Source organism: Falco naumanni, chromosome 10 (genome assembly GCF_017639655.2).
Source record: "Falco naumanni isolate bFalNau1 chromosome 10, bFalNau1.pat, whole genome shotgun sequence".
In the NCBI taxonomy this organism is placed as follows: domain Eukaryota; kingdom Metazoa; phylum Chordata; class Aves; order Falconiformes; family Falconidae; genus Falco; species Falco naumanni.
The window spans coordinates 34,520,862-34,532,916 of NC_054063.1; the positions used below are offsets into that span (position 1 = coordinate 34,520,862).

The following is a 12,055-nucleotide window of genomic DNA, read 5'->3' on the forward strand; positions in this document are numbered from 1 at the left end:
CCCCATCTCATTCCTTTTGGCACCGTTATTACTGGAAAGGAACAAAAATACCATCCCCTCAAGCAAAGTCAGACTTCTACTTTAATTGTAGCACTAAAGGCAAGTCACAGCAATTTTCTGTAGTCCCTTCTCTCCATCCCCTTCTCGCAAACGTGCCTCCATTCCCTTGCAAATGACGATGAATCTGTAAGACAAATTGGCCAAGACTTTCACTGAGGTTTCAGCACTGCTTCTAAAGCATGTGTGCCTTTTATGAGTTTTCAGTGAGAACAGCAAATGAAAAAAGAGATTATTTTTTTAAAGATGCTTGAAATAATTCACACTAATACTCAGAAACTTCTAAACATACAGAATCGTGCATCAGGGTTTTTTTGATTCTATTTCATATGCACATCTTATTTCTAGTCATATGTCCACATTTTTTTGATTGGAACACATACCACCATATTTCCCTGCATACCAAAGATGGGATACAGTTCCAAGAAATAATCCAAATTAAAACATTCCGAGAGACGGTGATTCCATTCTGACCCCAAAAGTTGTGGCAACGGTTAATTACCCTTCCTGTCTAAACATTTCTTAATTGCAATTTGATTTTTCGTGGCTTTCACTTGCAGGCACAGAATCTTATTATACCTTCTGTTAGATTAAAGAGCCCTCTGAGCATTTGAAAACTTGACCCATGCAGGCACTGATCAAATCACTTCTTCAGTTTCTCTTTGATAAAGTAAATCAATTGAGATCTTCTGAAGTCTCATTAAGGCAAGTTGTTCAGGGCTCTGGTTCCTTCCTAGAACTATTTCCAATTTTCCACAGTTCTTTTTGTGCAGCTGTAAATAAAAAACGTGTTCTGCACGTTGCTGGAAACATGCTGGATCATTTCTAATATTAGCACCTTGCAATAGCAAAATATGTTGTCATCTTGTTAACCCTATTTAGTGCAAGACTCTTACTCCGTATAATACAACATGCTTTGCCAACACAGATATTTTGATTTCGGGAAGCTGGCACTTTCATTACTAGCCTAAGAGTACACAGAGTACCCTGAAATTTTGTATAAGACATTAAATCAATGATTCACTGTCTCCCACATAACTAGCCCCGATTGGGAAATTCTTTAGGCATCTCAGCTTCTCTGTTTAATGTGTAACTGCAGATAATCACATTCAACAATGTTGACACCACTTTTAGTATCCACAAATTCTCTGTGCTTATGAAATGGTGTGACACACCTGTGACACACTTCTTTGCTGGAGAAATAATCATGAACTTGCTGAAGTAAACGCTGAAGTCTTACTCTGCCCAGAGGAACGTAACAGAGCGCAGCGTGCAGGGAACACCTGAAGCAGGTGGTCACCTCCAACTAGGAGATATCCTTCTCCATTTGATGAGTAGCCCTAAGGCTGAGATATTATTGCTTGCCTGGTGTTACAACACCTTGTATTATATACTTCTGTTGCTACCCAGATGAGTAAAATAAATATGTCTCCCTCCACAGAAAAACTGAGGAACTCCTCCATAGATGTCACAGATAAGATGAAGAGCAGCCAAGAAATTAGGTTCCCAGCCTGGAAGTGGCTCTGTATGATCAGACCCCCGTGCAACATCCCAGTAAGGCTGCTGGGAGGGGACCTGCTCATCCAGACCACCTTTGGGGATTAAAACTTTAGATCCTTTTACAGATGTAATCTTGTTTCATGAACAGTTTTGTTAGCCTGAGAGAGATATATCTGGACGCAGAGTATCCTGTTGCCTTCTGACCAGAAAACTAACCTGTGCCTCAAACAGCTAAAAGCAATGCTGCACTGGCACGTCATCTTTACATGCAGAGAAGTTTCTTTCAAAACTTTTGCTGTAATATCCACAAATTCCTTCTGTGTCTGAAATGACAAGCCTATCATCTCTGTTTATATTTTTATTCTCTTAGCCTTGGCAAGTGTGTAACATAGTAAGACATCCTTTGCACAAAATAAATTCTATTTTTAGCAGTGTTTGTGATAGATTTAATTACACACACATCCAGTCTCTCTACACTACAGTAAGGGCTGTCAATTATTTGACATCTTCCCAGGATGACTACAGCATGGCTAATATCTCTTCCCCTTATACCAAGGATGTGGTGCAAGCTAGTAAAATTAATTTGCTTTTTTTTTTTTTTGCAAGCATCAAGGCTTTATTGTATGATAAATATACAGCTATAATATGCTATACACAATACAAACAGCGGTATGGCAAACCAAAGGCAAAACATAATTTGTCTAATGATATCAACCGAGCTATAAAAAGGCTCATTCCTTAAGAAAAACCTTCTGACACCAGGTTTGACAGACTGGAGGATGCATCTTTCATTTCAAAGGCTATGAAGCAGCCTCATGTGCATAATTAAAAAAGCTGTAAAAAGTAACTTTCTCTAGATTCTAAAGAGATTTTTAAGAACTGCTCGGTAAACACCTTACACAAGAGTATTCTAATCTTATATAAACTGTTGCATATGGGTTTTTCATCCGTTAGCATTGAAATAAAATCCCCTTAAAGATGTAAGGAAGATGCTTTGGTGAGGTGGGCCAAGACCTGGGACCGTTGGGTTCGTGTAACAGTGCGGCTCTTCAAACGCATGGACCTCACCAGGTGAAATCTCTCTTTGCCTGCTTGGTGAAAAGAGGCCGCCAGATCTGCCGACCTCACAGAGCACTTCAGTACTTACAGCTGAAAAGCTACTGGCAGCTTCAACATAGCACACAAAACTGGGAGCCGCTAAAGACTGAAGGAGAGTTTTCCAAGCCACCTGATCATCTGCAGGCAGAAAGAAATGTGAGAGAAATTCAGCTCGAGTAGCAGCCTACAAGGGCACGCACCTCCGCTGCCCATTCTGCTGCAGGCCAACATCAGCACAGCGAGCTGGTGTGAAAGCCTCTCCCACAGCTCCTTAGAGGCTGATGTGGCCTCGGAGGCTACAGATAAAACTGAACAGATCAAGCCATTAATGTTTAAGCTTCCATTGCATAAAAGTAACTCGTCCTGCAATTTAAAAAGCCAGTAATGGTGATACTCGCTAAAGCAGCACCATCAGCTGCCTAATACCTTTTTAGTTCTTCCAACTTAGGTTGTAGATATACCCACAGCAGATTGATTAGGCACAGGCAAAAGCCCACACGAGCTACAGAAGACTGAAATTCAGGGCAAAATTCTACGTTTTTCTTAAGCACAAGTCAGTTTTTGTGTGAGACTCCATGACAGTGAGCTTTCTCATTCTGCCCATCTGAAGAAACTACAAGGTGCTGTGGTCCTCACCCTCTCTGGAGGGCAGTGACTCTTGTTCTTAGGATCCTCTCAAGCAGTTGAAATGAGAACAAGGGTAAATGTCCTTACATACTGCTGAGAGATGTTAATGGATGCAAGGGAAGGACATGCTGGTTCCCCTGAAAAGTTTGCCCTGATGACATCTGCCAAACATCTTCGAGAGATACTGGCCGTGCATGATTTCTCCAAACCCAGTCTCCTCTTCATGCCTTACAGTACTGGTACCACATGGGCCTTACTGAAACGTTAAAAATAGGGAAATCTCCCTTCTTTATTTCTTAGTATTATCTATTCACTTTCTTAATGAAGATGTGCAAAACATTTGATTCCAGAGCTTTCTACAACTGGAAGAGAAAATTATGGAACCAAAAACATCTGTTACAGAAAAAAAGTATTAATCAAGCATGGGGTAGGGTACAGGCAAAACTAAAATCCCTTATACCTTACTACCAACAAATCATGTCACAGCCAAGCCTGGGGAGTCATCCACTCCTGCAGATACAGAGCATTTATTAGCAGAAGGCATAACAGATGGGAACAAATAGCACTGGACTGCAGGTGGTGTCCAGAGATGGATATTGGTAATGCGATAACTGATGCCCTTTTTAAGATCTCTTTATCTTTCCCAGGAAGTAATATTAATAAATATCAAAAATTAAACTTATTTTGCTCATACAGCAACATCCAATGTCTGGTGAATCTATCTAAGTCGCCAGAATGCCAAGGTTTTAATTTGTCTTCAAGTCACAAGACAAAAATTTCTTCAATGCCAAGGACTGTTTCACAGCACCTGTGGCTGTTAAAATCAGAGGGAACTGGGGGGTGTTGGGGTGTGTTTGTGTGACCAGTCTGTGTAAATCACGCCTCAAAAGTGCTCTGTACTTAACTTTCCAGGTGTAAACCAGGGATATTAATCTTTGCTCAGATATAACAGTAGAAGTTTAAAAGAGTTTTGAATACATAAGCACAAGGTAATTTGAATTCCTATTTCCTCTTTTTCCTCTTCAAAATTGAGGATTTCAAAAGTTTTGGGGGCTTTTTTGGCTTTTACTTCCCCATAAGAAGTCCAGATACAATCTGCCTATTGCTCTTTGAGCTTCAGATTATGAAGTTCACACCGTAATTCTCACTATCAGGACAGGGAGGGCAAAACAGCGCTCTCAAATGAGGGTCCAGCTTTCACAGGTGCCAAGTACCAGCCTCAGAGTAGCTTGACATCTTCCAGCAAACTGCAACTCTGGGCCCTGTTCCTAAGGCAGAGCCAAGAGGTAAGTCTACCTTAAGACTTTTCTATTGACAACACTGACTTTCTGGGAAACAAGAACAAACTTCCTGGAAAAAGGACTCCCTTACTTCCCCACCTCATTAAAAGGGGGCTCAGTCATTGCCGTCAGCATTTTGATAGATAGCGGGATAAATGTGTCTGTTGTGGTAGTCCCTCCAAGCCTCTATGTCCTGGTGGTTAGTCTGTAAGTCAAGGCACTTAAACAATCAATTGTAATTTCTCCCTATTCTAACTGTGCAACTTCAACAGGCTCAGAGTAATGCTTAAAGCAGCCATGGTAGATCGGTGTGTCTGGAAGCGATCATTTACTGTAGATAATCCTAAATGACAGGGCTGATAAATAGCACTGGTTAGATTCTGATCAAGAACACATCATCTTTCTAATTCATAGCAGAGGAATTATAGAATTAACAGAATCATAGACTGGCGTGGGTTGGAAGGGGCCTTAGAGATCACCTAGTTCCAAGCCCCGCCGTGGGCAGGGACACCTGCCACCAGCCCAGGCTGCTCCAAGCCCCCTCCAGTCTGGCCTTGGGCACTGCCAGGGATGGGGCACCACAGCTGCTCTGGGCAAACTGGTCCAGTGCCTCGCTACGCTCACAGTGAGGAATTTCTTCCGGACATGTAACCTAATCTCCCCTCTTTCAGCTTAAAGCCACCCCCTTGTCCTGGCACTACAGGCCCTTGTAAGAAGCCCCTCTCCAGCTTCCTTGTCAGCCCCGCTAGGCACTGGGAGCTGCTCTAAGGTCTCCCCAGAGCCTTCCCTTCTCCGGGCTGAGCCACCCCAACTCTCTCACCCTGTCTCCACAGCAGAGGTGCCCCAGCCCTCTGAGCATCTTCGTGGCCTCCTCTGGACTCACTCCAACAGGTCCGTGTCCTTCTGATGTCAGGGGCTCCAGAGCTGGATACAGCACTGCAGGGGGGGGTCTCACCAGAGTGGAGCAGAGGGGGAGAACCACTCCCTTGACCTGGTGGTCACGCTGTTTGTGCTGCAGCCCACAACTGCCTTCTTCAAATTCTACCGAGAGGCAGCACCCTCCAGGGAGAGCCTGAAGTTGTAAGCTGTTATTACTCACTTTCAAGGGTACATACACCTCCAGTAAGTTTCTGTATAACTTCTTCTATCAGCTAACAGTTTCTGCCAATTTTGCTGTCCCTGTTAACTTACTGTAAAAATGTATTATTTGTAAAAATCCAAAAGCTAAGAGCCACACAGTGGATTCTTTATTTATCATCTTAACAAGAAAAGCCAGTTTTCAGAGGTTCTGAACAGTAAAGTCACCTCTTTAGTTACCAGCAGCTGCAGAACAGCCTCTGCCTCTCAGAACCTGCCTTTTTCTTACTCTCTCAAATCTATACCAGGCTGCTTGAATATTTAGCATTTAACTCTTAGCAGGTGGGTCCACTTGCCAAAACCCAGCCTCTAATTTCTCTAAATAACCTTTATACTTGCACTGAGTCTAAACCTGTAATGTCCTACCTGCTTTGGACATGCAAACCCCCGCTTATATCTGCAAGCCTGGAGGCACAGGTGGCTGAGCCTCACTCACAGGACAAAGGGTAATGGTTTTAAGTTGGAAGAGTGTAGATTCAGACTAGGTGGAAGGAAGAGATTTTTTTTTTTTTTTTTTTTTTTTTTTTAATGGGTGAAACACAGACACAGGTTTGCCAGAGAGGTGGTAGATGCCCCGTCCCTGGAAACATTCAAGGTCAGGTTGGATGTGGCTGAGTGACCTGCTGTAGTTGAAGATGTCCCTGCTCACTGCAGGGGGGTGGGACTAGATGGCCTTTACAGATCCCTTCCAACCCAAACGGTCTATGATTACACGCCAGCTGCATAGGCACAACCACATATGTGAATCAACACTAAGCCAAAGGCAAGGCAGCCTGTGGGAATTTGGCCCAGAATGTCAAATCCCATTCACAAAACGAAACAACAAGTACTTGATAGAACTCCTAAACCTTAATTTTTGAACGCTTATTTCCTTTTTAAAAATGAAAATAGCAATTAATAGCAATAATAAAGCATGAGTAAAACAAAAAGCTTTCCAAGTAACACATGACCACAGGATTACGATGCTGGAGCCCAGCCAATTAACGATGCTCTCTCCAAGTTATTTTCAAGATACAATAAGTGTGCTTGCTCTCCAGTGAAGCGCAATACACCATACCTGTCTTCTTACCTAACAGCGTGGTCGATGGAACAGTGTCTGATGATACTTTGAGATGGAATTCCGTTCACCCACACGACACGGATCAATGGAAATCAACAGAAGATCAATAGGAAAAAAAAGTTACAAAAAATGAAAACAAGGTTAGCTGTGTCTCACACGCAGAAGATTCAGTCTACAGGTCATATTGGGAAAAGCACAAAAGCAAAGAAAACTTAGAAATGAAAGAAAAGTCTGGCACTAGTACCTGAGTAGTAGGAATTCAACAAAGATTTGCTCTGAAGGGTTTTGCTTTGGACAGAAAATGAACAAGGAGAGGGTGATGCTAGGTAGGAAAGACATAAGGAAAAGACTTTAGACATATATTAAGAGAGAGAAAGAGAACAGGGAGAATGTTCCTCAAAGAACACAGTAATATGGGATATATATAAGGCTTATCAAAATGAATTATATTTTTCATCTCAACATGCATATTACATTTATTACGTTGTCATCTTGATGGATTTTCTTTAATATAAGCACTCCAGACCCCAAATATAGTATTACAGTTATTGTAAATCAATGTGTTCCTACACAGGATACACATATAGGACTATACTCTAGATAACCTTTTTTTAACCAAAGTAACAAAGCTACGTTTTTGTCTCTAGGAGAAAGGTCCTTAAAAACGACCTCCAAAATACAAACTACAGAGAATCAAATGCAGTATTAACAGTAAAATAAGCCTGCTGAAACACAGTGTACGCTATTAGCACACAAACACACAGTTAGGGTAGCAATTTTTTTGTTAAAACAATACAAAATAACAAGGGACTTTTTATTCAGCCCAGGACTGTTCATAGCAAATCCTATAATCCTTTCCCCTGTGAGTTGGGTTCTTTCAGCAGGACGAGCATCCCTGCCTTCTTCCATTAAAGCATTAGCTTTCTGTGGACAAGAATCCACAAATTATTTTCATATTAATCAATTAGTTATGGAAAGGAGGCAGGGCTCAGCATCTTCACAGTAGATTCTTTTCTTGATAGTAAATTTATGAGGCTGGTTTATATCTACAATAGCATACACATACATTCTTACAGCAATCCATCATTTCTGAAGGCATATACTTTTGTTATCATTCCACATTCACTCTCAGAGTTACAGGCATTTATTTATATCTTCCTCAGAATATTGGGAAACAAGCTAATAGAAATCTCAGCACATCGGCAAGATGACAATAGATAATACAGGAAAAACTATTCCATAATCCAATAGAACTAGATAAAACTCAGTATACATCAAAGTAATTTCAGGAACAATTTTTGTGTCTCTAGAGCAAACACCACTTAAAATTTCCAAGTTATTCTACGGGGTGAACCAAAGAAGTCACTAGCCTAGGGAGTTTCATAAAGTCAGCAGAATTACCTCCTAAGCACTTTATAATCATCTAGTAAAGGAACATGCTCTCGTTCTGTATTCTCCTGCTATATTTTCAGAGTTACACCACTTGGAAACACATTAAAATAATCAGATTTCTCATAGCTTAGTCTGCTGGAGTTTTGCCCCAGCTGCCTTCAAGCCATAAAGCATCTCTCCTTCGGGACCTCTTACACTTTCTCCCCTGTGTTTTTCAGCCTAAACCAGACCCTCCTTTTACTGTACTTGGAACACGGCCACTTTTGCAGATATATAAAGCAAGGTCTAAAAAGAGTAATTTGTTTGCCCAGGGTCACAGAGCAAGTCAACAGTCAGAGTGTGGAGCAGGACTCAGATTTTCTGAAATTTGGAAGTATACAGGAACTCATTTGGCCATTCCTTTCCAGGAACTGCTAACAATAAATTACTTGGGCTGCTGAAGATACACACCTTACATCAGTGAGTCTGATTAAAACTGTTACCAACCAAGGTTTATGTAATGAACTGTATTTGTGAAATAGGTGATTTCTAGATTCAAAGGAAAAAAGGCGAAAAAACCCCAACCTCACACCAAAAGACAAGTTTCCCAAAACTTTGGAGCATTCATTCCCAAAATGAGTCCGGTAGCGTCTGGTATAATGAGACATGTATGCAGTGCTGTTTCCTATCCAGAGGTTCTTACAAGCACATTCCAGAGATGATTTCATGTCAGGGTAGAGATTACGACTTCATTAAAAATTCTCTTTGTACTCCCTAGAGTGGCATGTCAGGCCACACAGATCCCTCTAGTCATGCAGAATGGTGAGGGCTCCTTTCTGTCTTCAAACTGTGCTCATGCCTGTAACACTAAAGTTGCCTATGTAACACGTACCAGCCTCAGTCCTGAAGATTGTCTGGAAAGCAGACTCCTCCCAAACTGCAACATCACAAAAATTAAGCACACCCTAATAAATCAGTCTCTAGCATTTAGCTAGCAGCACTGGCTGCATTTTAAGAAATTAAATCCTCAGAATCAAACTGTTCCTTCCAGAAACCCCATAAGGATGTCAAGATGGCTATGCTGGTGATATGGCATTCCCCTGGGCAAGCCCAGCCCACGGCATTTTAGCATTGTGAAGCCAAAAGACCAGTTCCTTTGTGCAGGACATATCATATCATCGCTGAGATCATGTACTGCTGCTTCTCCAAACTGCGCACCATTTATGTGCAGTAACAACCCCTTGCACACCCTTCTGGTCAGTGCAGATACTGGTGGATAACTGTAGCCCCACCTTGTCTCCAGTTTGCCATCCTGTTTCAGAACAACCCTGCACCGAGTCAGTGCCTACCCGTGACGGTGCTGTGCCACTCGAAGGAAAGTGCCACTGCTTTCCAAATGCTCCTGCAAAAAGAGCGGCACGCTCAGACACTGCAAGTACCATTATCTGCCTTTAATGGATTTAGGATATATTTGTACTTTTTAAAAAGCAAGATATTTGAGAAAATGAACAACTACGACGAGCCTGCTTCACCTTCATATAATCCCTGGGTAAAACCAGACAAGCTTGACTAGCTATGGGCTAATCTGTCTTTCAGCTAACACCTGTTCTGACTCCATATGGTGTCAGAGACAGAGGCTGAGTCCAAGAAATCTCTTCAGTTTAAACTCCCATATGTACCAGTAAGAATAGTGCCCGAGTAATGACTAACAGTGTAGAAAGGGAAGAGGGATGAGGGGCTTTGCTCTGGGCCAGGAAAGATAAAGGTCCATTTCTCTTCCACTTTTCAGCAAGACCTGAGGCTTCCCTGTGCCAGCACGGAGGCTGTAGTTCCTCCAGAATGTAATTTCATTTGACAACTAACACCTCTGCCAAATGACAGAATTCAAAACTACAAAGGCCCAAGAGGACCGTGTGCTCCTGAGCACTGTGCTGGCCTCAGCAAAGGGTTTCCGTGGCACCCAAAAAGCACGACTTTATGGGTGAGGCCGTTCACATGGGTTTATACTGAAAATACAAGTATTTTCCCCTTAAACGCTGAGATAGAGCAGGTGAGGACCTCTGCGTTTTTACCAGCAGCAGAGGCAGGAGGACGGTAACTCTCCGTGGTGAAAGAATTGCCAACGCCTGTCTGCCTACGCGTTGCAGTTGCCCGTAGGACGGTCAGGTCCATATGTCCTCAGAAAAGGAGAGGCTGATGAGCAGGAAGGCAACGTCTCATTTTTGCTGTTCTTCACGGCCCCTGGCAGCAGCCCTTACCGTCGCTGGCACTGCCAGGTGGGAGCTCCCTGCAGGGTGACAGGGCGCTAAGGCACTGGGACAGGCAGCAGATGGGGGCCACCCAAGAACAGCAAAAGTCCTCCTGCAGCAGAAGCAGACCAGTGACCAAGCTGGAGAGACTATGGGGAGAAAAAAATCTTCTATAGGGACTCCTTTAATTTGTTCTGTCTGAAAAGTCATTAAAATTATCAGGACAGCAAGGAAAAACTGGAGGCAAGGACACATGCCCTGCAAGGACACTGTCATCTGGAGATAAACTTGTTCACAAGTCATTCAATAAATGTGAGCTATCCTACTTAACAACTTGTCTTGTTTTATTTTATTGCTTTTCTGAGCTAGCAAGGTGATCTGGGGACTGAAAACGCTTAGCTTCTCTTAGTGAACGTACTTCCAGGAGCAGGGTATTTCCACATCTCTGGTACAGCCAACTCGGGCTCCCGTGACTGAGGGTGGGGGTGGGGAGGACGGCCGCCTCTCATGAGGTGGCTGTAAATGCTATTTGCTGTCAGGAGGCAAAAGGACAATTTAAGAAGGAATTTGACTGCTGCTTGAGACAGGCAGCTGATTTCAAAAGCTAAGATGGATAACCTCCTGTAAAACTCCATTATTTAGCAGGAGGGTTAAGAAGTAATCCTATTATGTTATTCAAAAGTTAGAGTAGGCCTATATAGAAACTCTCAAATATTAAACTCTATTATTAAGGCATTTTTTCTAAAAAGAAAGTCTTCTACCCAAAAAATTCCTATATCAGCATGTGCACACTACTGCACGTAAGAGAACTTACCTCCAACACCTCAGCATCCCAGACTTGGCAGTAAAAAAATTGGAGAAATCATGAACACTTACTTGTAATTGTTTCTTACAGATATAAAAAGGAAAAAAAGATGAGAATAGGTCCATGGCTTGACTCAGGCTGTGTTACAGAGGGAAGTAGTGATCAAGTCTGCAGTGATGTCAGACAAGCAAAGGATTAACTGATTTAAAAATAAAAAACATAAAAAAATAAAACCTGGAGGGATGCTTTTTTACAAAATTAGATACAATGTATTTTCTATAGATGCCATCTCAAGTAAATGACTCAGCTGTTTTAATTAGTCTCTCAAAATACCAAAGGAAAAAAACAAATGAGGTCACATTTGAAGCTCGCCTCCTCTCTTATTTCTGCTTGGAAAAAAAACCAAACCAAACTTTTAAAAATTCAGATTCTAAAGAAAGCGTTAAAACCTTCATTTTCCCCATAATTTTTGAAGAAGCTACCTTTGCTGTTTCTAGGATGTCTGTCACAATGCTGTCCTTGGCTATCCTGTCTTTCAAAGTTACGAGCCACTGACAACTCGTGCTGTCTCTTTAGGAGGTATAGCTACTCAGCAGCTGAGTAAATCAGATCTCGACTCAAGTCAATTTAATATCAGAAAGAAATGTTCACTGCTAGCCTTGATGGTCCCAAACACCTATTTATCCATCTCACAGGTATGTTACACAGAGTGACAGCAGCAACATATGCAGATGGAATTTGTCATGACCTACAGATAGAGGGAAAAGAAGAATTCACTCAGCCTGTCCCACTCAATCTGAGATTACAAAGAAAGGTTTCAATGATAAAACACATTTTGTGCCATAAGCATTTCCATGTTAGTAATTAGGGG

The 12,055-nt window shown here is 42.0% G+C and overlaps 1 protein-coding gene across 2 annotated transcripts in view; it reads right to left on the reverse strand.

The window, feature by feature from the left end:
- The window catches only part of PTPRT (protein tyrosine phosphatase receptor type T), a 453,762-nt gene that overhangs the window by 40,639 nt on the left and 401,068 nt on the right, over positions 1 to 12,055 (reverse strand). For both annotated transcript variants that reach the window (XM_040608979.1, XM_040608978.1), the window contains one exon: positions 6,769 to 6,804. In XM_040608979.1, the coding sequence (XP_040464913.1) occupies positions 6,769 to 6,804 (36 nt within the window). The remainder of the gene's footprint in view (positions 1 to 6,768; positions 6,805 to 12,055) is intronic.